The following is a 25,941-nucleotide window of genomic DNA, read 5'->3' on the forward strand; positions in this document are numbered from 1 at the left end:
GCTCCAGCTGTGAGGTTCTGGCCACAGATGCAGAGTTTTGCTTCTGGCCTCTGGCTGCTCCCCTGGTCTAGTTCTCTCCAGGGGTGGCTGGTCTGGGTGGAGAGGCAGACCTCCATGTGGGTAACTTGTGAAGCCGAGAGCCTGGGACATGCTACAAGGGCTGGGGTAGTGTCCCTGGGGCCCCATCAGAGACTGACTAAAGGGGAGGGGTGCTCTTCTTGGCTACCCATCCCTCCGAGGCAACAGCTCAGAACGGGTGTAGCCCAAGAGGGAAGAGGCAGAAGAGAAAATACCTTTCTCCCACGAAGCATGTCCTGCGGGGCCGGCCCACACCCACTCTGTGATCGCCGGCCAGAAGCACACTCTGACCAGGGTGTCCTCCAGGGCGGCCCAGGCCTCAGTGGTGGACAGACCACCAAGGGCAGCTGCCTCGGCAGCGCTGCCCCACCCAGACCATCCCTGGCTTCCCTCCAAAGCCTGAGGAGGGCTCCGGCCCCAGGCCCTGTGGCTTTATCTGAGCAGCCTGCAATCAGAGAGAACAGGGAGCACCCTGTCCCTAAACATAGCAGGAAAACAGACACACCTTGGGGGTCGAAGGCTGAAGGGAGTCAGATAATAAGTGATTTGGATTGGGGGGGGGGGGGGAAAAAGCATTTTTTCCTCCTTTCATGCCAAGGCATTCAAGAGGAGACAGAGGAAGATGGGAGGCCCAGGGCGGAAGAAATCAGGCAGCATCTGCCAGTCCCTGCATTCAGCAGCCGGAGCGGGCTGGAGGTGGCGTGGTTTAGGTCTCTGGAGCCAGAAGCCATGGCACCTGAGAGCCAGGCATTGGGCTGGGGGTAGGGTGACCCTGGGGAAGGTGGCAGGTACCAGGGGAAGAGGATTGTGCTCTTGAATTTGAGGGTGTTCAGGGGTGGCTGAAGCCTGGGTCCCCAAGTTTAGGGCCAAGCCTCCATTCTGGGAACCCCTCATTATGGGAAGAGTGGGCCTCAGGGTTTTGCCTAAAGCATCTGGAGAAGACTCCCCAGGGACTGCAGGCTGGACCCCCACGCATCCCCCACCCCCAGGCAGCCTTGGAGCCCACGGTCCTCTTTCCTCCGTCCCCCTTCCACTTCCTGCTGTCGCCCACTGCTCTGGCAGGAACGCTCCCCTGGAAAGCAGTTGCAGACTAGAATACTTTATTCAAGAGAATCTGGCTTGGCAGTCAGACAGCCACGCGAGGGCAGCTCACTCCATGTCCAGCTTGGGGCCCACTTTTTGCCTTTGTCCTTGAGAGGGGCAGGATGATGATGCCTTGGCCACAAAGAACAATGTCCCAGCACAAGCAGCAGTTAAGAGGTGAGGCGAGACTGAGGGGACGAGGAGTGGCAGAGGCCCCCCAGGCAAGCACTGTTCTCCAGAGCTGAACGTCCAACCTCCGGGGTGCAGAGTGGCTGCCCGCCCACCCTCTCAGCAGGGCCAGGGTGGCCAGAGCAGGGGCCTCCACACCCCCCACTTCCACCAGGAGCTGCCCCAGCAAGGCTTGCTGGTCTGCACAGAGCCCAAGGTTCCGGGAGGGCAGGTGGTGGGTCTCCAGTCCTTCCTTCTCCAGCCTCCTGGAGACCCCCGGGGCCTCTGGGGCCAGGCCTGCCCATCACAAAGCCGTAAGTCTTGCTCCTTCTCAAGCTGAAGCCACATGGGTCTGTCTTCTTTCTCTCATGTTCTGTTTAAGGCACTGAATTCCTGAGGGTCCTGTCCCATGGAGGGAGTGAGTCATTCAGCAGGGATACAATTGGCTAATAAATAGAGGGCAGGTGCCAGCAGGGAGGTAACTGAGAACGTGACGGTAATAAATACACGAGCTGGGTGTGGGGGGTCTCTCTCTTCCGAGGGACTGGTTACCTCTGGGAAATAGTATCACCACACCTGCCAGAGACCAAACACAGAAAGAAGGTATCAGTCCAGGGTGGAGGGTGGGAGGACTTCCTGGAGGGGAAGCTTGGACAGGGAGCACGGAGAGCCTGCAATGCTCCTGGATCTCTGCTTGCACGAGGCTGAGAAGCAGCTAGGAACTGGTCTTCACCAAGCACTTACCCAGGTGCTCAGGCCTGCGCCAAGCACTCTGTCATTTACCCTTAACGATATTCCATAAGGAAGGGCGCAATTACTATCATCCTTTGGCAGATGAGGCAATGGAGGCTCAGAGAGGTTAAGAAACTTGCCCAAGGTCACACAGCAAGTTAGTGACAAAGCCGGCTTTAAACACAGTCTGGATCCATGCACCAATGCCTTTGGTTACTTGGGGCAGCAATCTTCAAATAAGGATACCGGAACCCCTGGATGCACATGAAGATTGTCCAAGTCCTATGTGAGTATTGGTGATTTTAAAGGAATCTGCTCCCAGCCTCTACCTGCACTCTGCCTGAAAACTGTCTGCGACAGAGATCTGCTTCCCATCATCTTGTTGCCAAAGGCCCTTCTCCCTCAGAAAGGAAGGAAGTTCCTGTTACAGTACTTTGCCCCAAGGTAAAAAGGATTCAGGGGGACACTGAATACAAGAACAGTTTGATAGATATTGGTGTAGGTGGTTGAGAAAAGAAATATGGTGAGCTATTGGGTAACCAAGTCTTTCGCAAGTCAGGTGGTTTCCACGTGTGCTTTCAACAAAATTGAAGAGATTAGCTAAATCGTCAGGTAATGTCAAGAGAAGTAAATTCTTATAGCAGATCACTTTCAGGTTTTTGGCAAATATTGATAACTTGGAAGGAGTTCAAGTGATCGAGTAACACCCAGCCCCATTTACTTATTTATGTGAACAGTTTTTCAGTCTTTTCATCTGCAAAAAATGAACAGGAATGGAATTACTGCTGAATCCAGTCTCAGTCTGGCAGGAGATAATGTTCATTGCCGGGTTCATCAACTAATTGAAAAGAAGTAGCTACATCCATCTCATTGAGATGCAACCCCAGTAAGACTGATTGTCCTTTTGTGCTTAGCATCTAGTAAAATATAATGTATTTGTGCTGTTTCAACCTATGGGTACTACTAACAATTACTGTGATAATTCATTCCAAAAAAAATTTAATTTCGAGTTTTCTGCTCACAGGAAAATTTAAAATAATTCAAACTCATATACCATTGTTGTGGCAGATAAGTAAGACAAGGTGGTACATAAAAGATGTTTGACTATTTAAAAAATATTACATTACGCTGAAATTCTTGGGAAAAGTAAAATGGAAAGACATGTTCGAGGCAAAAAGAAGCAATGGAAATATGCAGCTATTAAAGGAGAGTGTTCATATACTTTTTGATGTTGTTAAACAATTTTTAAAAAGTGGATGATGGTATTAAATTTGGATGGCTTATTCCACAGGATACATCTGGAGAGTGATATAATGGCTTTATATTAAAATATTAATATATTACATCCTTTGCAACTATCTACAATGTTGATGAAAAAGGTTAATGTCGACTTAAAAATGAACAAGGGGGCACTTGGGCTTTGGAAGTTCTTTCAAGAGATTCCCGAATGAAACATTTGAGGGCTGCTACCCCAGCAGCTAGGACAGGACGCTTTCCATCTGGGGCTGCCTGGCTGGGGAGCCCTGTGGGGACTGCCAGCCCCTCCCCTAGTCACTGCTTGGAACCAGGGGAGAAATAAGGGCTACATGCCTGCAGGGACCAACCTCCCCAGAATCCCTAGCTTCACGGAATGGGGTGGACGTGTCTGCTCCTGCAGGGACAGGCTCACAGGGTAGAACTTGGCCAGCTCCAGCCCCATGACATGAGAAGATCTGTGGAAAAGACAGGACTGTGGAGACAGTCCTGTCGCTGGGAGGAGACTGGCCTTGAAGGAGAACCGCGGTGTGACTGAGTTACTGCGCATGTGAGCTACTTTATTTTTCCTGTTTACTCTCACAGATTCGGGGTTGCCCTTTGCTAATTCTGCTCTTCCAACACTCAGGCCTGGACCCCAGCCACCTTCTCCAGAGGTGAAGCCAAATGGACAGGTAACATGGACAAAGAAAGAAAAGCAAGTAGACCCCAAGGCTCCCTGGGAGTGAAAGAAATACTTGCCTGAGAGCCAGTGAGGGGCTCTACCTTCCCTATGGCCTCCAGGAGGTAGTCCTGGCTAAATTTTTGGACTTTAAAAAGAAAATTCTTACTTAAAAAAAAAATTGTTTTGGCCACACCCTGTAGCATGTGGGACCTTAGTTTCCTGACCAGGGATCAAACTGGCTACCCGTGCGTTGGAAGGTGGAGTCTTAACCACTGGGCCGCTGGCCTGTGTGTGTGCTAAGTCGCTTCAGTTGGGTCTAACTCTTTACCACCCTATGGACTGTAGCCCACCAGCCTCAGTCCCTAAATTTTTGGACTTTCTAACACTAGAGTGTAAGCCCTGTAAGGGCAGAAATATTATTGGTCTGCCCATGAAAGTGCCTGGCACACAGTAAGTGCTTGGTAAATGTTTGTAGATCGACCGAATGCTTGGTTGACCCCGCTGACCCTCATTCTACACACAGAAAAACTAGGCTCAGAGAGGTGATGGGACTTGCTCAAGGCCACACAGAGACTCAGAACGAAGCCGGGACGGCTTCCTGGTTCTTATCTCGGCTCACTGGAGGCTTCCTAGGGCCTGGAATCTCTAGGTTCTGGCCCGCACCGCTGGCTTTGTCCCTCCCCGACCACTGATCGTGCTGGCAGGGTGGGGCTCCCCTCTGGCCCAGCCTCCTTGCCATCCCTGGGCACCCCCGTGCACTCACAGGTGACAGTCTTTGTGTTTCTGCTCCTCTCTCTTCCTCGGGCCCCTGACCCTGGATCTCCTCCTGCAATAAGCCAAAAGCGTCAAGACAGAGCGGCTGGGGGCCCCCATGCTAGGTCAGGCGTTGGCAGGCCTGAGAACAGCCCGGTACCCCTGCCAGGCTGCTTACCTTGTTTGCTTCATCTTCTCCCATAGAGGTCTGGAAAAACAGAGAGAGGAACGGAGGAGAATTAGGACAGCCGTGGATCAGGGCTCCCTGGCCAGACTTCCCTGCCATCACTGGGGCTGGCCCTGTAGTTGGTGCTGAAGCCACTAGGGGGTAGCATGGAGCTAGTGAGGGAGAGATGCCCAGAGGCCTGGGGGCTTCCACTCCCACTCTAGGCCCTGGCGACCCCACTAAGAGAGGTGCGAATGCCCTCTTGGGGGTCCTCTCCACACCCATCTGCTCTCCTCTGCTTCTGGAATCAAATCTGGGGGCCAAGTCTGCTCTCTGCAGCCTTTCTCTGTTCACTTCCTTCCCTTGCACCTGCCAGGGTGCCCTTTCCTTCCAGGGTGCCCTCTGGGAGTCTCCTCGCTGACAGTGAATGAGGGGCAAGGCCACCTGTCAAGGTACAACTGCCACCACCCTACCCTGGGGACGTGTGACGTTGCAGCAATCTTAAGGACTCAGGGAGTGGGATGACAGGAGGTGATCGAAAGCCCCACAGTCACCAGACTTGTCCTGGCTCTGTCTCCCAGGGCCGTGGCTGTTGGCCCAGAAGAGAGAAGAAAGGTGGCCCTGTTGCTCAGCCCTCTGGACGGCGACAGTCTTCCCTGGGAACCAGGGTGGGGGCGTGGGACAGCGTGGTGACAGTCAGCTTTGGGCCAGAGAAGGCTGCCCTAGGCTGGCCATCTCCCTTGGGAGCCAGGGCAGGGTACCAACACCTCCTGGGACTGTCTGGTCCTGTCTCTGCCATCTGGGACCAGTCAGAGACACTCTTGGGCCCTTAATCTTCTCATCTGTCTGCCCCAACATACAGGTTATGAGGGCAAAGGTGATGGGGAAGGGGAAAGGTTGCTGTCTAGCACTGCCAAGGAGGACTTGCTACTGAACTGTTGTTACATGGCCAAGTCCTGGCAAGGGAGGATGGGAGGAAGCGGATTGAGGCAGGGCTTCGAGCGGTGGTATACGTCGAAGAGCAGTGGCCAGAGCCCCAGACACCAGGCAGGGCCAAGCCCGGGGCAGTCCTGGAGCTTCTGTAGAGCGTGGTAATGGCCATGAGAGGTAGCATAAGAAAGGGCAGGTTTAGGGGTCAACAGGCTGGGGTCAACCCACTAGCTGTGGCAAATCACGTAACCTTAGCAAGCCTCGGTTTCCTCATCTGTAAAATGGGTGGTTAGGAGACCAAGGACCTGGTCTGTCTTGCTCACCACTATATCCCAAGCATCTGAGACCATACCTAGCCTACACTAAGTGCTCAGTAGATGTTTGCTGATTAAATCAGAAAATACACTCAGGTCAGGTGCCTATGCTGGGCAAGGCACAGAGTAGATGCACCATAAATGGTGGTTCTCCCCCTCTTCCTGCCCCAAGATATGGCTCAGGACCTCTGGTCCCATGCCTCCATCCCATGGCCCAGAGGTATCAGGAGTGCACCTGAACCAGTCGCCGGTGCCAGGCCTGCTGCTCCCGGTAACTAATGCTAAGAGCACCCTGGGCACCAGCAGCAAGATGTGTTGGGGAGAGGCTCTGCCAGGTGGAGACTCGACTTTAAAGAAAGCCTGTGCCTCCTTCCCTCTGCCCCTTCCCTCCTACCAGGGTTTGTCTGTCTTTGAGCTCCTCAATCCCGTTTCCCGCTCCCGTGGGTCCAAGTGCCTCTTCCAGCGCCCTGGCATCCCCATCCCAGCTCAAGGAGGGAGACGGCGTGCCCAAGCCTGGCCAGTTTGGGAGGGACCCTGGCTCCCTCTGTCCCTGTGGCTTCTCAGTAGCTATGCTCCAGCTCCTGGGACCAGCTCCCTGGGCTGCCACTGGTCCCCGATTTCCCTGGCCTCCATCAGCTAGGGAGGAGGCACAGACTGCAGCACGGATGGGCAACCCCTGGCTGATGCCGCCAGGTGTGTGGGGGCTGTCCCGGCCGCACCCGAGGACCCACTTGCACTCGCAGCGGACGTGCTGAGAGAAGCTCATCTCCACAAAGAAGGGCTGGTCCAGAGAGCGGTACTTCATGAGCTGTGAGGAGACAAAGGTTGGGTGACTGGACTGCGGGGGTGGCCTGCGGGTTTCCAATACTCCGTTCAGCCATCCCTTAGGGGAGGACCAGACTCCCTATTTCCCACCAGCCTTTGTACTACATGGGTTTCCCTGGTGGCTCAGATGGTAAAGAATCTGCCTGCAATGCAGGAGACCTGGGTTCAATCCCTGGGTAGGGATGATCCCCTGGAGAAGGGATAAGCTACCCACTCCAGTGTTCTTGGGCTTCCCTGGTGGCTCTGATGGTAAAGAATCAGCCTGCAATGTGGGAGACCTGGGTTCAATTCCTGGGTAGGGAAGATCCCTTGGAGGAGGGCTTGGCAACCCACTCCAGTATTCATGCCTGGAGAATCCCATGGACAGAAGATCCCGTGATACAGTCCATGGGATCACAAAGAGTCGGACATAACTGAGCGACTAACGCTTACTTACTTACTTCTGTACTACACACCCTCATTCTGCTTGGAGCCTGGGGCAAACAGCCCTCCTACCTGCCTGCGGACCTGAGGGAGGCTCCCATTCCCCCTCTTCCCAGGGCCATCAGCAAAGCACAGGATAGGAAGGTGGCCTGTGCTCTGAAGGCAGGAAGACCTATGTTTAAATCTTGGCTTTTCCACTTGCTAAGTAGGTGAAATATCATCTCTGAAGCTCAGCTTCCCTCTGTAAAATGGGAATATCACTTGGCTCCAAGGACTGAATGTTGAGGTAACATTTCTGAAGCACAGTACTTGGAAATTTCTGAAGTTTCAAGTGCTCAGAAAAAAAGACCAACATTGTGAGTGTGAGTGTGGAAGCAAAGCTCAGGGCACCAAACACTCCTGGTATAAAAAGGGATGTCTTGAATAAGAACAGATTTCTTTCCCAACCTCAATCAGATATCTTGTGTCCTGGGATAGGGCTAAGCCAGAGCCTGAGAAAGCTGCTAAGGGAGGAGGAGAGGGGGGCTCAAAGATGGGGTGGGGACTCAAGAAGGAGGAGTGCTGTGGGTAAGAACACCTGGGTGTCAGTTTGGATCCTGTGGCCCTGGCCTACCCTCTCCTGGCCCCCTCTCTTGGGGACCAGGCTCTGTGGCCCTCTGAGCAGCTGTGGATGGCGGGGCAGGCTGGGGCCCGAGCCGGGGTGTCACCCTACCTGCATGGTGACGTTGGCTGTCTCCAGGGGCACGCAGTGCATGCTCTCATCGCTGCAGCAGCCAGTGCAGCGCATCAGGGAGACGCAGGATGGGCTGAATAGATGCTCCATCTCGCTGGGGTACTCAGACACAATGTCCACCAACCTCTCCACCGGCCGGCAGTAGCTGCGGCTCCACACTTGCTGGAAGGGCACCACTGCGAGGAGGCACAGACAGCTGGCTCAGGTCCCCGGGCACGGCAGGTCCTCCCAGGTCCAGCCCACACCCGCTCCTCCAGGAAGCCCCCAGCCTACGTGAGCGCTCCCCCTGCTCTGAACTCCTGACGTCAATTCTCTGGGACGACAGTTGGGCCTCCCCTCTGCCCGCCCCGGCTCATCTGCTAGATGGAAATCCCAGGGGAACAGAACTTCTTAGAGGCTTGTGATCCTCGGCTCTGTTCTCAGCTCAGGTGCCGGCATCAGCCTCGGGGGCCTTGGAGCTCGGAGGAGCGTGTCCTGGTAGTCTCCCCAGGCCCTCTGGATCTTTCTCAGGGCCTGACCTGGTCCTCTCTTGGTCTTGGGGAATTGGCAGAATACAGTTAGCTCTGCAAGTTCCGCAAGACTGGCTTGCAGAGTCCCACAGGGAGGGTGAACCTTCCCCTTAGTCCTTATTTCCTCTAATGTCTGGGCCAGCTCCTCCGCCTGGTGGCCCAGACTGCAGCCAACGATGTGCCCCATCCCCGCTCTCCATTTTCGGCTGGACCACCCTTGCATGGGCCCAGGGCCGCATCACTCAGATACCCTCTATTGGTCCATGCTTCTTGCCCCCTTCTCATTTCTAACCAAATAAAGCCCACCACCCACTCCTCCAGCCCTGCCTCCCTGCCTCCTCTCTGAAGCCTTCTCCAACTTGTCTGATATGAACAGACGTTCCTCTTTTGAGCATAATTCAGCCCCAAGAGCTTGCTTTATCTCCGTCACTGGTGGCTTTTATCGTTTTTACAAGCGAGTTGAGGCTCCTTGTAGACAGGCACCCAAACACCCAGTAAACACAGGCTAGGTAATTACTGATTGAGTAGATGATAGTTCACTGAAAATTATCAGGGATATCCCTGGCCCCCACAATGTCCTGGTGATCGTGACTGGATCTTTGGGGGCCTGATCTGGAGTCTCTTAAAAGATGCTGCTCCTTTCGGGGAGGGCCTGGGGCCTGGACCCATACACAGATTCGCAGGAAGTGAACAGCCAGAGCTAGGAGACTGGCTCCTGGTCCCGGCCCTGCGCTGGCTGTGTGACCTTGGGGAGGTCACTGCACCTTTCTGGGGGTATCAGTTTCTCCAGCTGGGGAAAAAGAAGAAGGCTGGGAAGAGATGGTTGCTAAGGGCTCCCCCAGCTCTGACAGGCGCTCTGTGTTTCTGAGTGCACTGTGCACACGACCCAGCCCAACCTTGAGACTGCGGGCGGAGACACATCGCCAATCCTGGGTCACCCTGCCCTGCACTGGATGGTCGTCCTCCTCTGGTGGGGGAGGACAGGGGAGCTGGACCACCTGGGGTCCCTGCAGCCTCTGCCCTGGTGCAATGGCTGCTCCCAGCAGCCCCTCACTTCCTTCCACAGCCCTTCCTAGGAGGCAGAAGGGGCTGAAGTCCATTCTACTGAGCCTGCAAGGACGTGAGTCTCAGGGTAATCTCGGAGGAAGAATAAACTTCAGCCCTAGCAGAGGCCCTCAGGAAAGGCTGCAAGCGGGTGGAAAATACCCAAGAGGCGGTGTGTCCACGTGGAGCTGGCTGGGGCAGCACAGAGCAATAAACCATGCTTATCTGGGCGTCTGCGGCTCCATTCTGCCCTGTCTGTTGCAGGGGCACTAGGGTTGGGTCCGGGGATGGGGAGGGGACCAGAGGCCTCGCTGATCCTGCCTCTCCAGGCCTCTGGGCCACTCTCCCTGGACCCAAGCAGGAAACAAGGCCATGTACGCCAGGCCGCCCAAAGCCCCAGGAAACTGGCCTTTGTAGGGAGAGGTCAGAGGAGCAGCTCCCTAATGTACCTCCATGAGTGCGTGTTTAGTCTAAAACCTTCATGAGCACTACATAACTCTCAACGTTTAATCTCTGCCTTGGAAAACGTAAATAACAGGAGAAGAGTAGCCGGCTGCCAAAGTGCCATAGAAGGTTCAGGGTCCCGCCCTGGGACCAGCCATCAGGAAGAGCACAGAAGCAGAGGAGGGGCCCTGAAGCCCCCTACCATCCCACAAGCAGACTCCAGCCCAGCCGGGCTGTGGGGCCACTGCCAGGTTAAGCAGAGCCCGGCAGGGCTGAGAAGGCAGAAGAGACTTCCTGTTCCCCCCACGCCCAGGCTCCAGGGCCCTGAAGCCCGGCACGTCCTGGGCCACACGGCCCAGATGGCGTTGGGAGAGGGCAGGGAAGGTGGTGGGCTGGGCCTGGTTTACCTGGTGGTCATCAAGGAAGAGAGCCGCTCATCCCTGGGGCTGCTGTCTCGGGGTATGGGAGAAACAGAGGGTGCTGGGCGAGGGGCCGGCTGAGAGAGTGCGGTGACTGCTCCCAGATGTGGGCTGAGCCTCTCAGCAAAGAGCTCTGCTCACCTGCTCCTGAGAGCACTTCCTCTGGCCCCCGACCTGCTCAGAGGCCAGGGTCCGAGAGAGGAACGGTGCGGGGGCGGTTGCCTGTGGCTCAGGCAGGCGCCTGGCTGCCCCCAGGGCCATGAGTGGGCTCCCTTGCCAGCCCCTGGGCAAGCTTCCAGTCTGGCTCCAGCTGCCTAACACCCAGGACAGAGGAGATCCCTGGATGGGAAGTGTTTCATCCTGAGAGCAAGCGCCTGGGGAGGCCACTGGGTGGGGGAGGGGGGACAGGACTGGGCAGAGCCACGGGCCACCAGCCGAACCCAGCAGGTATCCCCTCCGCGGTCACCGGCAAAGCACACAGCCAGCCTGCCTCGAGAGACACCCTGTTCATGCCTGCTCAGCTGTGAGCCATGGGGAGGCTTGGTGTCATAAACTCCATCTCTGCCACATGTCCTGAGGAGTGTCTGAGCCTTTAGGCAACCCCAAGGGCCTCTCTGAGCCCCAGAGCCTTCATTTACAAAACGTAGAGAATATGAGGGCTTTCCTAGTTCATCACAGCTTGTGGTCAGCATGGAGTTACAGTAAGTGGCTGATACTATTCCCATGAATAGTAACAGTAAAAAAAATCAACGTCTGTGGCTGCAGAATACAGAGCATTCTGTCTCTTGTCTGGTATTACTAGGGGATGTCGTTTTCAGGCTTTTGATAACTGGGGTCCAAGTTTCTTTCCCTGGTCACAATACAGGCTCCCTAATCAATGATGATGATGACAGGGGAGCTGCCCTAAGGGACTGACACTTCCAAGCCTCCTCATCCAGGTCCCTGGGATATATATATACTCTTGGGACACCTCTATGGCGTCAGAGAATCCTGCCACCTGGGAAAAAGAACCTTTAGATATCATTTGGTCTAACACTCCCATTTTACAGATGATGAAACTGAGGCTCAGATTTCTTTGTCCAAAATATACTAAAAGGATCAAAAGGGCCATGGGGTGGAGATAGGTGATAGGTCCCTCTCCAAATCCCAGAAAGCCTAATATTGTGCCAGTCCCAGAGGGGACAGCAGGGCTAGGAAGAGGGTATCAATGAAATCAATGGCTGCTACTTCCCCCACCTTCTCAGTGCCCAAGGGGCCTGGGACTCAAGCTGGCAGAGCATGACCAAGTCCAGGAGAGGCTGGCTACCAGGTGGTAGAGGGAGGGTGTTCCCAGCACGCAGAGGCTACCACGCGTGTGCGTGCGCACGTCCCTACACGCTCCCTTTCTTCCGTGGGAAGTGGTGTGTGGCCTGCCTGCACGTCTCGGAGAGGCAGGGAGGGAGGAGCAAGGCGGGGGGCCTGGCATGGGCCTCCTGCCTTCTGCACGTATGTCTCTTTGGCAAATGTCTTGCCCTTTGAAGATTCTCCCTTGATGCAACCTAGGGTGGGGAGTGGAGGGGCCGGGGAGGGCACGACTCACTCTGTCTATATGTAATCAATGGAGAGGTCTCCTCAGATCCCTTAAGTTCCTCCAGCCTGGCTGCTGGGAAGTCCTCTTGCCCCTCCCTGGTCCTCTTGATTGCTGGCCCACTGCAGCCTGCTTCTGGACCCTCAGTCTGGCCCTTGGCACTCACCGCTGCACAGCCTTCCAAGACCCCATCTGCCCCCTTGTATCATGCTGGGAAAGGGCTCTGAGCCAACTGTTTGGACACTGGGTATATGTGCTCCTGCCCTGCTCTCTGGGTGCCCGGTGACCCTCGCCCAGGAAGAGACCTCTCTAGGTCTCTGGGTCACAATGCAAGGGGGATCTCTCAGGCCCTGCCAACTCTGTCAGCTAGGGCCTCAGCTAGCTTGCAGACACTTCCAACTTAATATCGGCCTGCACCCACTGTTCATGCCAACCCTTTCCCATCCACTGCTGAGCCCTGGGATGTGAGGGCTTGGGGAGCCCTGCACCATGCCCTCCCCGCCCAGCCAGCTTACCTTCCACCTCCGATGAAATGTTCCCAGGAGACAAGGCCCACTGCTGTGGACAGAAAGGTGCAGAGGTGAGGGGGACGACCTTGGGCCTCTGTGCTCTGGGGTCCTGTGCGTTGGCAAGAGCACAGAGGCCCCCTCCACCCTCCTGCCCACCTGCTGCTCAGACACGCTGCCCCATCTCACAGCTCGCTCTTTCCAGTGCAACTGACAACTCGAGGGAGCCTGGATGGGTCCTACTTTCTCTGGCCTCAGTTTCCTCATTTGGAAAGGGTGGGAGACTAGAGAAGTTTTTGGAGACCGATTTGCCTGCTATGTCCCAAAGATCTGGTGAGACTATGGGGGTCTCCCATCTACCCAGCCCCCAGGCAGCCTGGCTAGGTCCTGTGCAGCTTGCCTTGGCTGGGTGCCAGAGCCCAGGGGGAGGCCATCAGCCGGTGGGAGCGGAGGCGCTGGAGCCGGTGGCGCCAGGAGCTGCTGCCGCTGGTAAAGTTACACCTCTAAGCAGCCCTGCAGCAGGCGGGTGGGCGGCGGGTGGTACGGCTCTCCTGCCCCCTCGTGGGACTTGCCCAGCCCACCCACTTCTGTGCTGGGGCCCGGGACTCCCAGGGCAATGGGATAGGGCCATGGGGGTACTGTGGTGGGAAGGGAGCTTCATTGGCTTTGTCAGGATTTCACTGCCCCAGCTGGCTTGCAGCCAGACTTACCCAGCTCCTGGGAAAAGGGCTCTGCTCACTTCCCCAGGCCCCGCACTCAGGACCTCCGGCTGCCCACCCGGGGAAAGAGGGCACAGTGGGACTCTTGTCTCACCACCCCCCGCCCCAGCCCACCCAGGAGCCCTGGGCTCAACCCAGAGCCTTGGAGGGGGCAGGGCCCAGCCTCCCCTACCAATGGCCTCTTGGGCTGGCTTCCCTTCCACCAGACCAGGTCAGAGGTCCTGGGGGCGCCTGCCTGGTCACAGGGCCTCGACCCTGACCAAAAGGCCAGGGACTGGCCTGGGATTAGCAGAGAGATGCTTTTAGCAAAGCCACTGGGGGCTCTAGGGGCCAGACAGGAAACCTCCCTCCCTTCTCTGTGGCTTCCCTGCCCCCGCCAAGACAGACCCTGGGGGCTGGAGTCTGGGACAGTCCAGCCCGAGGTCTACTCCCAGAGGACCGGTCCAGCCTGGCTCCCGGGAAGCGTGTGGACATCCTTGGGGGTGCCACTGCCCGCTGTGGGTCTGGGATTTCAGAGCCCTGCCCCTCCCCATTCTCAGGCTGGGGGTGGGAGTCTTACCGTCGTGGGCACGGCAGGCAACACCAGCCCCGTCAGGAGCTGCAGGAAGCAAGTGAACAGTCTCACGGTAGGCATCTTCTCAGACGTACCAAGCCAGGGGACTCCAAGAGAAAACCACCATGCTCATCTCCAGGGGGAGCCCCTGGCGCAGGACCGGAGTTGGATGGGAGCTGGATGCCCCCCTCACTGCTGCCCCGAGGTCCCCGTGGGCGGCCTGAGCATCCTCTGAAAGTCCTGGAGATTCTGGAGGCCCCCGCAGGTAAGGCTGATGCAGAGAGTCCGGCGGGGCCGGGCGGCGTGGGGCAGGCGGGTCCCTGGGAGGGCGGGTCAGGAGCCCCAGCGCGATCCCGGGTCCTCTCTCTCTCCCTCGTAGCCGGCCAGTGATGCCGCTTCTCGCTCAGACAGCAGCTCCCTTCTGGGACTTAAAGCTTGTTGGCGGCGGTGTTTCAGGGGCCGCGGACAGGGCGGGGCCGCACGGCCGCCCCGCCCACCGCCGACGAGGCTCCAGACCCGAGTCCCAGGGAGAGGCCGAGCCCAGCGGGGCCAGAGGGCGGCCAGGCGGCGTAGATCTGAGCCCCAGCTCCCTCGGCCGCAGTGCGTGGAAGGGGCGATCCCGATGCGGACTTGAAAGAAGGCCAGCCGGACCCGTGCCCGCATCCTGCCCGGCGACGCTTGGAGCCTGCTGCCGCCGCCAAGCACGAGGCACTATCGGACTCAGGCAGCACCCAGTGCGGGCCGCAGACAGGGGACCAGAGCTCGGCTCTGGCCACCTCGGGTGGGGGGCAACCAGGTCAGCCGGACGCCTGTGTCCAAAGCTCCTGATGTTAGCGGCCTCTGCAGAGATACCGCTTCAGAGCCCCCAGGAAGGCAGTGATTTGGTCTGGCACTTCATGGTGCCACCTTATACCATCGCCATAATCCTCCAGGGTGAAAGAATTATCAGCTCTATTCTATAGAGGAAGCCGTGTCCGACTCTTTGAGGCCCCATGGACTGCAGTCGGCCAGGCTCCGTGGACAGAGCAGAGTCTGACACGACTGAGAGACTAAGCACAGCACACAGACGAAGAAACCGAGGTTCCAAGAGTGCCCCTACCTGTATGTGTGGTACACACATATGTACTCTTGAAAAGTGTGTGTGTATGTGTGTGTAACTAAGCCAAGCCATGTGGCTGTCTCTTCAGCCCAAGCACCATCCTCCTAGCCAGGCACTCAGACAGCAGGCACCCGCCAGGACTTGAGCACTATTTCCTCTTGTGGGAAGCAGTTTTCCCAGGCCGTGCCAGCAAACTGGCCACATGTGGGTTGGAGAGGGGCCGAGTGCAGCATTTCCTCCAGGTCCCAGGAGAAGGAGGAGGTGTTCCAGTGCAGCAGGGGTCTGTGTGTGTGTGTGCTTGTGCCTGTGTGTGGGCATTTAGGTGTGGTCGTGAAGGTTCCCCACATGCTCTCAGTCTCTGTGTAGTCCGAGTGTCTGTGTAAATGTCGCTTGTGTGAGGGTCTGTTCTCTCGGTATCTCTGTATGCCTGTGTGATTGTGTGTGTGGTGTGTGATTTTTCTGCTGGCTTTGGAAGTCTGTCTAAATGTGCCTTTCAGCGGGATTGTGAATTCGTATGCCTGCCCATGTCTTTGTGAATATCTGGGCCGGCTTCTGTGTGTGACTGTGCATCTCTCTGCATATCTGTGTGTGTCTTCAGGGGTTCATCACCGCCACCACCCTCTGTGCACAGCTTCCTGGACCCATTAACCTGGCAGGACTGGGGGTCACGGGTTGGCCTGGGCCTGGGGCTGGTGGGTGGCTGTGGGAGAAGGGGGAGGTCTGAGAGGCGGGCCCTACAACTCACATTCCAGCCAGGAAAAGAGAGGCCAGAGCAGCCCCAGCCCTCACCCCAGTGACCTCTGCGTCCGCTGTCTGCCCGCCCACCCACGTGGGGCTGCCTTCTGCTTGGCCAGCCCCAAGCCCAGAGGTCCAGGAGCCAGGGGCCAGTCACCAGCCAGCTAGGTGGGGGCTGCAAGAATTTTCTGACGAGCTCCAGCATGCTGAGGCTCGTGGAGCAGACAGATTCCTTCCTGGGCCCAGGGTCTTGGTGGAGGATGTCTGGGCATCGCTGTGTGTGTATGAGGGGTGAGTAGATGAGTGTTTGGGCATATCTGGATCATATATGTTTGTCCATAATATCTGTGTTTACACATATGCATATGTTTATGTGTGTCTTTATTTTGGATTTGTGATTGTGGGCACGAGTGTGTTTTGTGCATGAGTGGGTGTATTTAAGTATCTGTATTGTACATGCTTTGGAGAAGGAAATGGCAACCCACTCCAGTGTTCTTGCCTGAAGAATTCCATGGACAGAGGAGCCTGGTGGGCTATAGTCCATGGGGTCAAAAGAGTTGGACATGACTGAGTGACAAACACACACATTGTATATGCTTGTCTTTAACGGAGTGTTTTGAGCATTTGTGCACCTTTGCATATGTATTCAGCTCAGTCTCTCAGTCGTGTCCGACTCTTTGCGACCCCATGAATTGCAGCACGCCAGGCCTCCCTGTCCATCACCAACTCCTAGAGTTTACCCAAACTCATGTCCATCGAGTCGGTGATGCCATCCAGCCATCTCATCCTCTGTCGTCCCCTTCTCCTCCTGCCCCAAATCCCTCCCAGCATCAGGGTCTTTTCCAATGAGTCAACTCTTCGCATGAAGTGGCCAAAGTACTGGAGTTTTAGCTTTAGCATCATTCCTTCCAAAGAACACCCAGGGCTGATCTCCTTTAGAATGGACTGGTTGGATCTCCTTGCAGTCCAAGGGACTCTCAAGAGTCTTCTCCAACACCACAGTTCAAAAGCATCAATTCTTTGGCGCTCAGCCTTCTTCACAGTCCATCTCTCACATCCATACATGACCACTGGAAAAACCATAGCCTTGACTAGATGGACCTTTGTTGGCAAAGTAATGTCTCTGCTTTTGAATATGCTATCTAGGTTGGTCATAACTTTCCTTCCAAGGAGTATAAGGGAACATATATTTGTGTGTGTGTGTGTATGTGTTTGTTTTCATTCATTTGTTCTTTCATTCAACATGCATTGCTTCAGCCCTACTATGCTCAGATGGCTGGGAATGCCACAGTTCCCTTTCTACTCTCTGGGGTGAGCCCAGTGTCTGGGCACTGCAAGTGCACCTCAGATTTTTGTCACTAAACTGAAGACCATATCATTCTCTACCTGGCTTCTTGCGCTGTGAGATGAATTGGCTAGGGTAGGCTGCTACTGCTAAGTCACTTCAGCCGGGTCCGACTCTGTGCGACCCCATAGACGGCAGCCCACCAGGCTGCCCCGTCCCTGGGATTCTCCAGGCAAGAACACTGGAGCGGGTTGCCATTTCCTTCTCCAATGCATGAAAGTGAAAAGTGAAGGTGAAGTCGCTCAGTCGTGTCCAACTCAGCGACCCCATGGACTGCAGCCTACCAGGCTCCTCTGCCCATGAGATTTTCCAGGCAACAGTACTGGAGTGGGGTGCCATTGCCTTCTCTGAGGGTAGGCTAGCGGAAATCAATTAGACTTCAGAACGTCCATGGGTCAGACAGAGGTTTACTGTTGCTCACATTCAGTCCAGGGCAGGTGTGCTGGGGGCTTTGCTCCCCGGGACTGTGACTCCAGTCTTTATCAGCTGTATTACTTCAAGTCACTTCCTTTACCTCTCAGAGCCTAGACTTCCTCCATCTCAAGTGGGAATAATAACTTGCTTACCTCATAGGTGAGGGCTGCTAAAGTACCTGGAGTACCGGAAATGTTAGCTGTTAGGCATGATTTCTAATTCAACTTTTTATTTTTATCGGAGATATAAAGACACTACAGAGTAGAGTCCTCACCATCCTGGATGAGAGACAGGAGATGAAGAATCTCATGATTCTGAATTGCAGAGGCACAAAAGTATGCAGGGATTTGCACCTTGTGCATGTGTGCCTACCTGAGCCGGCAGGGATGGCAACCCACTCCAGTATTCTTGCCTAGAGAATTCTATGGACAGAGGAGCCTGACAGGCTACAGTCCATGGGGTCACAAAGAGTCAGACATGACTGAGTGACTAACACACGTGCATGCATGCACACACCCACACACAGACACACACACACACAACACTCACAACCTATACCATCACCATCCAGGCGGTCAGTCCCCAGCTGTGCCTGCGGCCTTCTGAGTAGATGCAGGTGCTGAGCAGATCCACAGGTAGCATCGGTGTTCACAACTCAACATTTAGCTGTGGAGCGTGACAATCATTTGTTTTTGTTTCAGGGAGAGAATGAGTATTTTTTGAGTTGCGTGCTTGGTGCTTTTAACACTTCAACTCACTGAATTCTCACCACAACCTGGTATGTGCGTGTGTGTGTGTGTGCTTAGTCACTCAGTCGTATCTGACTCTGCGACTCCAGGGACTGTGTCTGGCCAGGCTCCCCTGTCCATGGGATTCTCCAGGCAAAAATACTGGAGTGGGTAGCCATTCCCTTCTCCAGGGGGATTCTCCCGACCCAGGGATTGAACCCGGGTCTCCTTCAGTGCAGGTGGATTCTTTACTGTCTAAGCCGCCATAGAAAATGGAAGTGCTGGGAGTTGAAGTAATTGGCCCATAAAACATTTAGCTACCAGGGAAGAAACAGAGATGGAGATCAAGCTTAGGTCTTTCTCCAGGGCTCTTTCCAGTGAGCCATGAGGTCTCTCTGCAAGCAGATTGCAGACACTTTGAAGGTAGGGCTGATGTCCTGAAGCTTTTCTGGATCTTCCCTTTGCTCGAGTGGAATGGCTGCTTAACTAACTCTGAAGGCTGTTGTGTGGGAGGGAGAAACTGTCATCTCAGTCCTGGAATTGGCCCTGTTGCAGGTAAACACAGGTAAACACAAGGGTCTAGGCCATAGGAATGTTGATTGCACCATGACAATAGTCCCCTTGAGCAGCTGTGGGTTCTAGTCCTGCATGCGGGCTGCCTCCTGAGACTGCCCTAAGACACAGGGCTTCCCACACCTGGCATTAGTCATGGTCTGAGCCTGAAACACTTGCCCCAGCCCATCCCTATTTCTTGGCTTTTGGCTTCCTGACTCATTTTCTTATTTCGGCCTGGCCTCTTCATAGCTTTGACCCTCTGATCTATTTCCCAACTCTGATTTCTTCCTTCTCTCTTGATGACATTGATCATTAACCTCTGGAGCGGTGTCTCAGGTGGCTCTGACCTTGTCCCTGAGCCCCAGATGGTGTCCAGAGATGAGAGAGAAGCAGAGTATCCAAGGACGAGAATCTCCTGCTTCCTGGCTGGCAGGGAAAGGGGCAGCGGGCAGCATGGGCCAAAGGCCTTTGCCCTTCATAGCCTGGACGTGTGCTGCGCCACCAGCAAGCCAAAGTCAGTAGCAAGATGATGGTTGGCTGGCCTCTCTGCCTTCTTGTCCAGCCTCCTGGGCCGGTGGACCCCGCCCCAGCCTCAACCCTGAGTCTGTCTCCTTCTCTCCATGAACTTCATTCAGGCTCCGTTGGCCTCCCTGGCCACCATCACTCCTAACCCAGGCTCCCTCCGCACTTTGAATTTCCCTTCCATAACAGCGCCTGGCCCTCAGCATCACCACTGCCCAGATGCTGGTCTGTCTTCCCTCAGCTTACAAGACAGACACTTGTTCACCCTTGGGCCCCCCAGCACCTCCTGCAGTGCCTGGCGCACTGTAGGGGCTTACTTGATGTTTGTTGAAGTGGGCCCATCCTCAGAGCACTCTCCTCTCTCCACAAGGAAAATGTCCCAAGCCTGCTCATTCCTTATCCAAAAGTCCTTCAGCCTTCAGAGGTAGCCCTCCTAGACCCCATGCTCAAGACAACTTGGGTGGGCCCCTCTGGTCGGGTGGTGTGGGAAAACAACCTCCCGTTACTATGTAATCCTGCCCTGCGTTGGTCACCACAGCCCCGCCAGCCCCCAGGGAACACGGCTCACGCCTTGGGCCAGAGACCAGAACCTGGTGGGAGGCCTAGGGTAGGTCCGAGTTGGAAGAGAGACAAGAGTAGAACCCACGGGGGACCGAGTGTTTCCCAGGAGTGGAAAGCAAGATGGCAGCCACCACGAGACCATGAACGAGGGCAGCCAGGCGAGGTGCCCGCGGCCTTAGCCCAGGCTTTTGGGGTGACGTGTTGTCACCAGAGGATTGGAAACCTGTACTTTGGGAACTTGGCAGCTGGGGCTGGGTTTTTCGTGTTTTCTGTAATTATTTCCCTTTTGTTCTCCCTTAGTATTTAGTAAAGTCCTTTGTGAAAATGCCAGCTGGTCTCAGCTGTGCGAAGTGGAATGACAAAGGGGTACTCTGTGCGTGCTTGGGACCTCGCTTAGTGGCAACAGCGAAGTCAAGGCGCAGCAGGGGCACAGGGGCCGCAGCCAGCACCTCGTGTCCAGCAGTCTCGCTGACACTGCCCTTCCTTCCAGGCTCTTCCAGGTTCCAGCCTGGGCTTTATCGAAACCGGAGGAGCCGGAGGACTGGCAGGCTGTTTTGAGGGAAGGCATTTGTTCAGATCCCCGAGTTATCAAAGCTCTCGAGAAATCCAGAGGCCAGCACCTGCTGTGCTCCGGCTACCCAACCAGAGCCCATCCTCCCAGGGCAGGGGGCTGGAGGGCTGCGTGGGGGTCCTTGACCAGCTGTTCTCCTGAAACTGGGCCCTTGAGCTGCACCATAACTGCCTTCCCATCCTGCCCCCATAGCTCAGGGCCCTTGCTAAGCCTTGGTCCCCCACCTGCCTGCTGCCCACTGGGATGGACACGGTGGGTCCCTTCCCAGCTGCCGAGCTGTTCGACGTCCCATGTCCCGTGACGACGCCCCCTTTTCCTCCCAGCCCCTCCTCTCCTTCCCTTTGTGTGTCCCAGCTGCCCTGGTGAGAGGGGCCAAGGAGACCGTCCTCCTTAGGAACAATCTCCCCTTTCTCTCTGGGGTGTAAGTGATACAGGAGAAGAGGAAGCAATTTGTAACTAATCGGCTGTGATGTGGAACAGAGCTCTCTGAGAACTGGAGGGCCTGTGACAGCTCGGGGCCGTCCTTCCCCCGCAACAACAGCTGGGTGGCTGGTGTGGCAGGTCAGCCTCCTCCTCCCCCACTCCGCCAAGGAGGCCTGAGGGCAGAGGGCAGGGGGCCTCTCTTGCTCGCCCCGTGTAGCACCTCCTGCGTGCCTGGCAAGCTGCAGATGGGAGAAGGATGGAAGAGCACTAGGAGACTCGTATGAGGAGGCAGTGTCTGGCAGGGCTTGAGAGCTTGTCTCTTTCTAGCTGTGTGGCCTTGGGCAAGTCTTTCCAGCTTTCTAACCCCATCTTTAGTGGCTGGATTTAAGTGAGAAAGCAGAAGTCGATCACATAGCAGAGTGCATGGTACCTTGTGTTTAATAACTTCAGCCGTTATCATCATTTCCTGGGGAGAGGGGGACGGAATGGGCCAGATTACCCCCTCTAAGCGTCATGCAGACATTCCATGGTCACCATGGTTACCATGGATGGCAGGAAAGCCATCCCAGAGGAGGCAAGGCTTCCAGGCTAGTCCTCTGACCTCCAAGGGGGTGGAGTCAACCTCAGAGACCTCCTTCTCCGTAGCACTGGAGTGTCAGGAGAGGAGAGGGCACCCCATGCACCCCCATCCTTGGGCCCCTTCTCTGTGCCGTTCACCCAAGGAAACAGAGATGCTTTTGGGTCATAGACAATCACAGATCATTGTGAATTGGCCTCTGAAGAACCAGAGTCCAGGTGCAAAGTGCTATGGGAACGCCAAGAGGGAAAGAGGATGCTGGTGTGTGTGTATCTGTGTGTGTCCGTGCGTGCATGTAGGAATGAGAGATCCAAATCAATATTGAATCTCCCTGGCCTGGGAACCCTGACCATTCCTTCCCCTAGGGGAGGCCTCCACCCAGAAGCTAGAAGGGAGATGGGCCCTAGAACCAGAGCCTGATGCTCCTAGGGAAGGAGGCTGAAAGCCCCAGCTGTGTCTTCCGGGTGGCAGTGTGACAAAAGTCTTCTGCAGGGACTCCTCCCAAAGGAAAAAAGTCATGCCTGCTTTCTGGTAGCAACCGAAGGACTTCCTAGCACCTGGAAGGAATGGGGGGATTTGGGAGAAGTAGAAGAAAATAGCAACCAGAAGACCCATCCCAGCCCCTCACCCTCGAAGCACCATGTCCAGAGGCTGCAGAGTCTGGGGAGCCAGCCAGCCTGTCCTCCGTCCGGCCTCCCGGAGTTGGCAGGGCACAAAGGACCTAGAGTCTTGGCTCAGCGCTCCCCCGATGTTGGGAGCCCAGGGGGCGGTGAGGGGCTCCTGTTCTCGTCAGGAATGACGCTGCCTCTGTTATGGGTCGAAAGGTTAGTGGAGACAGTATAGACTAAACATCTCATAATTGGAATGGTGTAGATCTGGGTGAGGTTTGCTTTGAGGGCCCGTATCTGTTCCATTTTAATGTCATCCTTTAGAGTGTTAGTCCCTGGTCAAGCTGTCATTCTGCACTTCAGAGGGAGGGGGCCAGGCCGGTGAATAGGCTGGACTCTGGGCTACAATGGGGAAGAGAAGGAGCTGCGTCCTCTGTGGGTCCTTCATTTATTCAGCCCTACCCTGTGCCAGGCCCTGGGCTCGCTGTGAGGGACGCCAAGACCATGATGGTGCTGGAGGAGCTTCTGGTCTTAAATAACACCAAGTCCATGCAGAACAAAACCGTCCAGGGTCTCTGCTGCAGACCCATGGTAGCATGCAGGTGAGCGGCTCTTACCTTAGACGTCTGTCCGCTGGAGGGCATTCTAACATAGAAGAGTGTTCCAGAGACTTGCCAGGAGGTCCACAGAGCAGGCAAGGAAGGTTTCACATGGAGAAGGTGATGCTTGTGCAGCATTTCACAGGATGATGGAAGTTTATCAGGAATCGAAGAGGGGAAAGAGCATTCTGGTCAAGGGGAGTAACCTGGTGAGGCATGGATTATTTGAAGGACATAGAAGACTCTGGTGGGGCTGGACAGAGTGCAGGCCTGGGAGAGTGTGCATCCGTACCTGAAGAAGAGGCTGGAAAAGAAGGCTGGAGTCAGATTGTAAAGAGCTTTGAAGGCCATACTGCGAGTTTGCAATTAATTCCAAGGGCTCCAGGGAGCCACTGCAGGTTCTTGAATAAGAGAGTGATATGGCCAGAGGTGGAGGGTTGGCCTGGAGGCAGGCAGGCCAGATCTGTGCTGATGATAGAGCTGAGAGAGGTTTGACTCAGGACAGTGGCTGTGTGAAGAGATGAGATAAGATCTATTGTCCCCCAGATAGAAGAGCTCATTTCCCAGCTGTGTCTGGAGCTGGCAGTGACCTTATGACCAAGTTCTGGCCAACCCTTGCCCCTGAGGGCTTCTGAAGAGTTTTGGGTGTAAGGGAAAATTTGGAATTTGGACTTTGAAGAGTCCCCTTAAAGAAGAAGCATGCTTTGCTTCTCTAAGCTTTTGCCTGGAACTCAAATATGATGGCAGGAGCTCTTGCAGTCATCTTAGACCTTGAAGATGAGTTGAAAGGAAATTGGACCCCTGAAAACTTTGCAGAGTCTTCATACCAGCCCTGGCTATTAATGTCCAAAATTATTTTATGTGAGGAGAAAATAAACTTCCATCTTGTTTAAGTCATCACTTTGGAGTTTTCTGTTAACAAATGTGCTCGTCCACATTTTGCCATATAAAGGTAAGAGCATGAGTTCCACAGTTTTATATGAGTCTTAGAGAAAAAAGCTGCATTCTTCCATGGCTTATCCTGGAGAGTGAATCGGATCACTGCTTCCTGGGGAGAACTGGTGCTCTCCCATCCCCTCTCAGCTCTTAGTTCGAAACAGGAATGGGGAGGCCACAGTTAAACATACAGATGTTGCGGCCCAGCTGAGCTGGACCTGCCTCCCCAGCTGCATCCCTCTTTTCCCAGCTCTCATCTTCTTCCAGAAAGCACAGGAAGGAAAGTGTGTTGGGGGCAAGGGGTGCAGAGGGGAGCCAGATTAGTTCCTCTTATGGTTGGATTCCCAGGGGTGGAGGAGACAGAAAGTCTAGCAGAGCTTTCAGCAGACAGACAGAGGTCCTCCAGCCAGCCCCCTGGCCCCTGGCTCTCTTATGAGTCAAAGAACACTTGGCTGCTTCTCCTCTTCCTCCAGCTCCCGTCATCTTGGAGAACAGGGGCCTCGAATCTATAGCCCAGGAGACTCTAAGAGGGCAGAACTGGCTCCTGCCTTAGTAGCATAGGGTGGAGGTGGGAGATGGGGGTGGAGGTGGATCTGACAGCTGCACTCTACTTTCCAGCTCTCGCTTTAGAACAGGACAGCTTTGGGGAGTCCCATTCTCCCCAATTATGAATCAAGTGCTCCAGATGACTTCATATAGTGTGAATCACTTCCCTACATTTCTTCCAGGAACCTTCAAGAGTTCTCCAGAACCCACATTTACTGAGCACTTGCTATGTGTCAGATAGCATGTACACATGTGATATCTCACTCTATCCTCACAATAGCCCTGAGACTTGGCATCACCGCATCTTAGTGCTGAGAATGGTAAGGCACCAACAGGTTAAGTAATTTGCCTCAGGTCACCTAGCCAGTGAGTAGCCAAGCTGGAACTTGTCATGTGATACTAGACACGTGACTCCAAAGACCAGGGTTTTTGTGCTGGACAAACCTGGGGAGCTCTGCTAGCAGCGGAGGCCTGCGCTCAAAGTCACAGAGGGCAGTTTCCAGGTCTTCCCAGCCCTAGATGAGGTTGTGAAGGGTCCTTGGCACCCTCCCTTTCTAGCCCTCCTGCCTCTCACCCCATTTTACCACCCTCTGTTCCTCCAGGCTCGTCTCTACTTCTCGTTTTTTACATGCAAAAGGGTTTGAATGACACTGGATTTGATTCGACCACTCAGTGTGCTGAAAACATACCGTGATGCAGTCAGATGAGGGGGTGGAAGGGGCTTGTCCAGGGCCACAGATGAGAGCGTAGGCGTTGGGACAGTGCTCAGTCTCCCAGCTTCCAGCGGATACTTGGATATGGCAAATCTCTTATGCCCCACGAAGCCTGACCTCTGACCTCAAGTCTTTTAGCCCTTTGTGCATGACATTTATCCTGTTCCAGGCCCTGTGCTGGGTTGTTCTGGGGGAGATTCTGAGACTTAAACACTCTCAGCCCCTGACACGTCCAAAACCTGGCAGTACGAGGAGGAAAAGCTGAGAAGTCACCGCTAAGACCAGAGCCAGTATAAGCAGTGATGGGTGGGCGGGCGGAGCCTCAGAAGAGTCAACCTGAGGGATCACTCCCTGCGAGGGTGCCTGCCTCCTCCAGGGACCACGTGCCGCGATCGTGAAGCTGGCCAAATCCTAGTTCCGCCTACACTCATGTTTGTTTGTTTTAGGTTGATTTTTTTTAAACTTATAAAACATTTTTAAAGGAAACGTTATATCACTACTTTAAATAGTAAAGTAACTGTAAAAATAAATTATAACCGGATATGGCCAGTGAAGACTCTGAGTCTGAGGTCTGCTCTTTTTGTTTCGGACAGGACATTTAGGTGTTAGAGACATATTAACTCCTAACTGAGGTTTTGTCTTGAACTCACTAGAAGCATAGAGAGAGAATTGGAAAGGGAACAATCTTTCCACGTTATGACTCGATCGTATTCAAGGTGAGCTAAAATCATCTCAAACACACCCCAAATCATCTCATATGCTGTCCATACTTTGAGAACCAGTGGCATAGAAAAATGAACATTCCAATTCCATAGTCAGGATAGGTGTAACGTCTGGGGAGCAGACCCTCGTTGGCAAGCTCCGCTGGGCAATATGGAAGGCTTAAGTCATTCCCTCTCTTAAAAAGAACAAAAAGGATAGGCAAGCTTCTCAGTTTTGGTACATGTTTTTACAACTTGCAAAGAGTTGTTTTTGTTTTTTCTTTTTTCCCCAAGCATATGAAACTCAAAGCCTTATGCAGCCCAAAAGATCTCTGGGTAATTTTCCTCTCTATTATGGCTGAGAAAGCTCAGGTAGAGGTCACAAGGCCCACACAAGGTCATCCAGCAAGTTATCCCACAAAAG

The 25,941-nt window shown here is 54.7% G+C and overlaps 1 protein-coding gene across 3 annotated transcripts; it reads right to left on the bottom strand.

Moving 5' to 3' along the window:
* Positions 1-1,161: 1,161 nt before the first annotated feature.
* On the bottom strand, positions 1,162-14,315 carry PGF (placental growth factor). Of its 3 annotated transcripts, XM_061429478.1 has the most exons (7): positions 13,891-14,311; positions 12,622-12,664; positions 8,103-8,299; positions 6,874-6,950; positions 4,911-4,940; positions 4,743-4,805; positions 1,162-1,905 (listed from the first exon to the last, which is right to left on the bottom strand). In XM_061429478.1, the coding sequence occupies exons 1-7, from the start codon at positions 13,963-13,965 to the stop codon at positions 1,878-1,880; spliced, it is 513 nt and encodes a 170-aa protein (XP_061285462.1). In that variant the 5' UTR covers positions 13,966-14,311; the 3' UTR covers positions 1,162-1,877. The 3 variants fall into 3 exon arrangements, with proteins under 3 accessions (XP_061285462.1, XP_061285464.1, XP_061285463.1); XM_061429480.1 differs by lacking the exon at positions 6,874-6,950 and having other exon boundaries at positions 13,891-14,315; XM_061429479.1 differs by lacking the exon at positions 4,743-4,805 and having other exon boundaries at positions 13,891-14,312.
* Between the last annotated feature and the right edge of the window lie 11,626 nt (positions 14,316-25,941).

This window comes from Bos javanicus, chromosome 10 (assembly GCF_032452875.1).
Source record: "Bos javanicus breed banteng chromosome 10, ARS-OSU_banteng_1.0, whole genome shotgun sequence".
Taxonomy (NCBI): domain Eukaryota; kingdom Metazoa; phylum Chordata; class Mammalia; order Artiodactyla; family Bovidae; genus Bos; species Bos javanicus.

What these genes read in the sequence shown, in the direction of transcription:
- PGF (XM_061429478.1), bottom strand. Translation starts at nt 13,965, where the DNA reads ATGCCTACCGTGAGACTGTTCACTTGCTTCCTGCAGCTCCTGACGGGG. An exon ending in CATTTCATCGGAGGTGGAAG is followed by an intron (nt 8,300 to 12,621) that starts GTAAGCTGGCTG and finishes GCCTCCTCGCAG; the next exon opens with TGGTGCCCTTCCAGCAAGTG. An exon ending in CACGTCCGCTGCGAGTGCAA is followed by an intron (nt 4,941 to 6,873) that starts GTGGGTCCTCGG and finishes CTGTTTTTCCAG; the next exon opens with ACCTCTATGGGAGAAGATGA.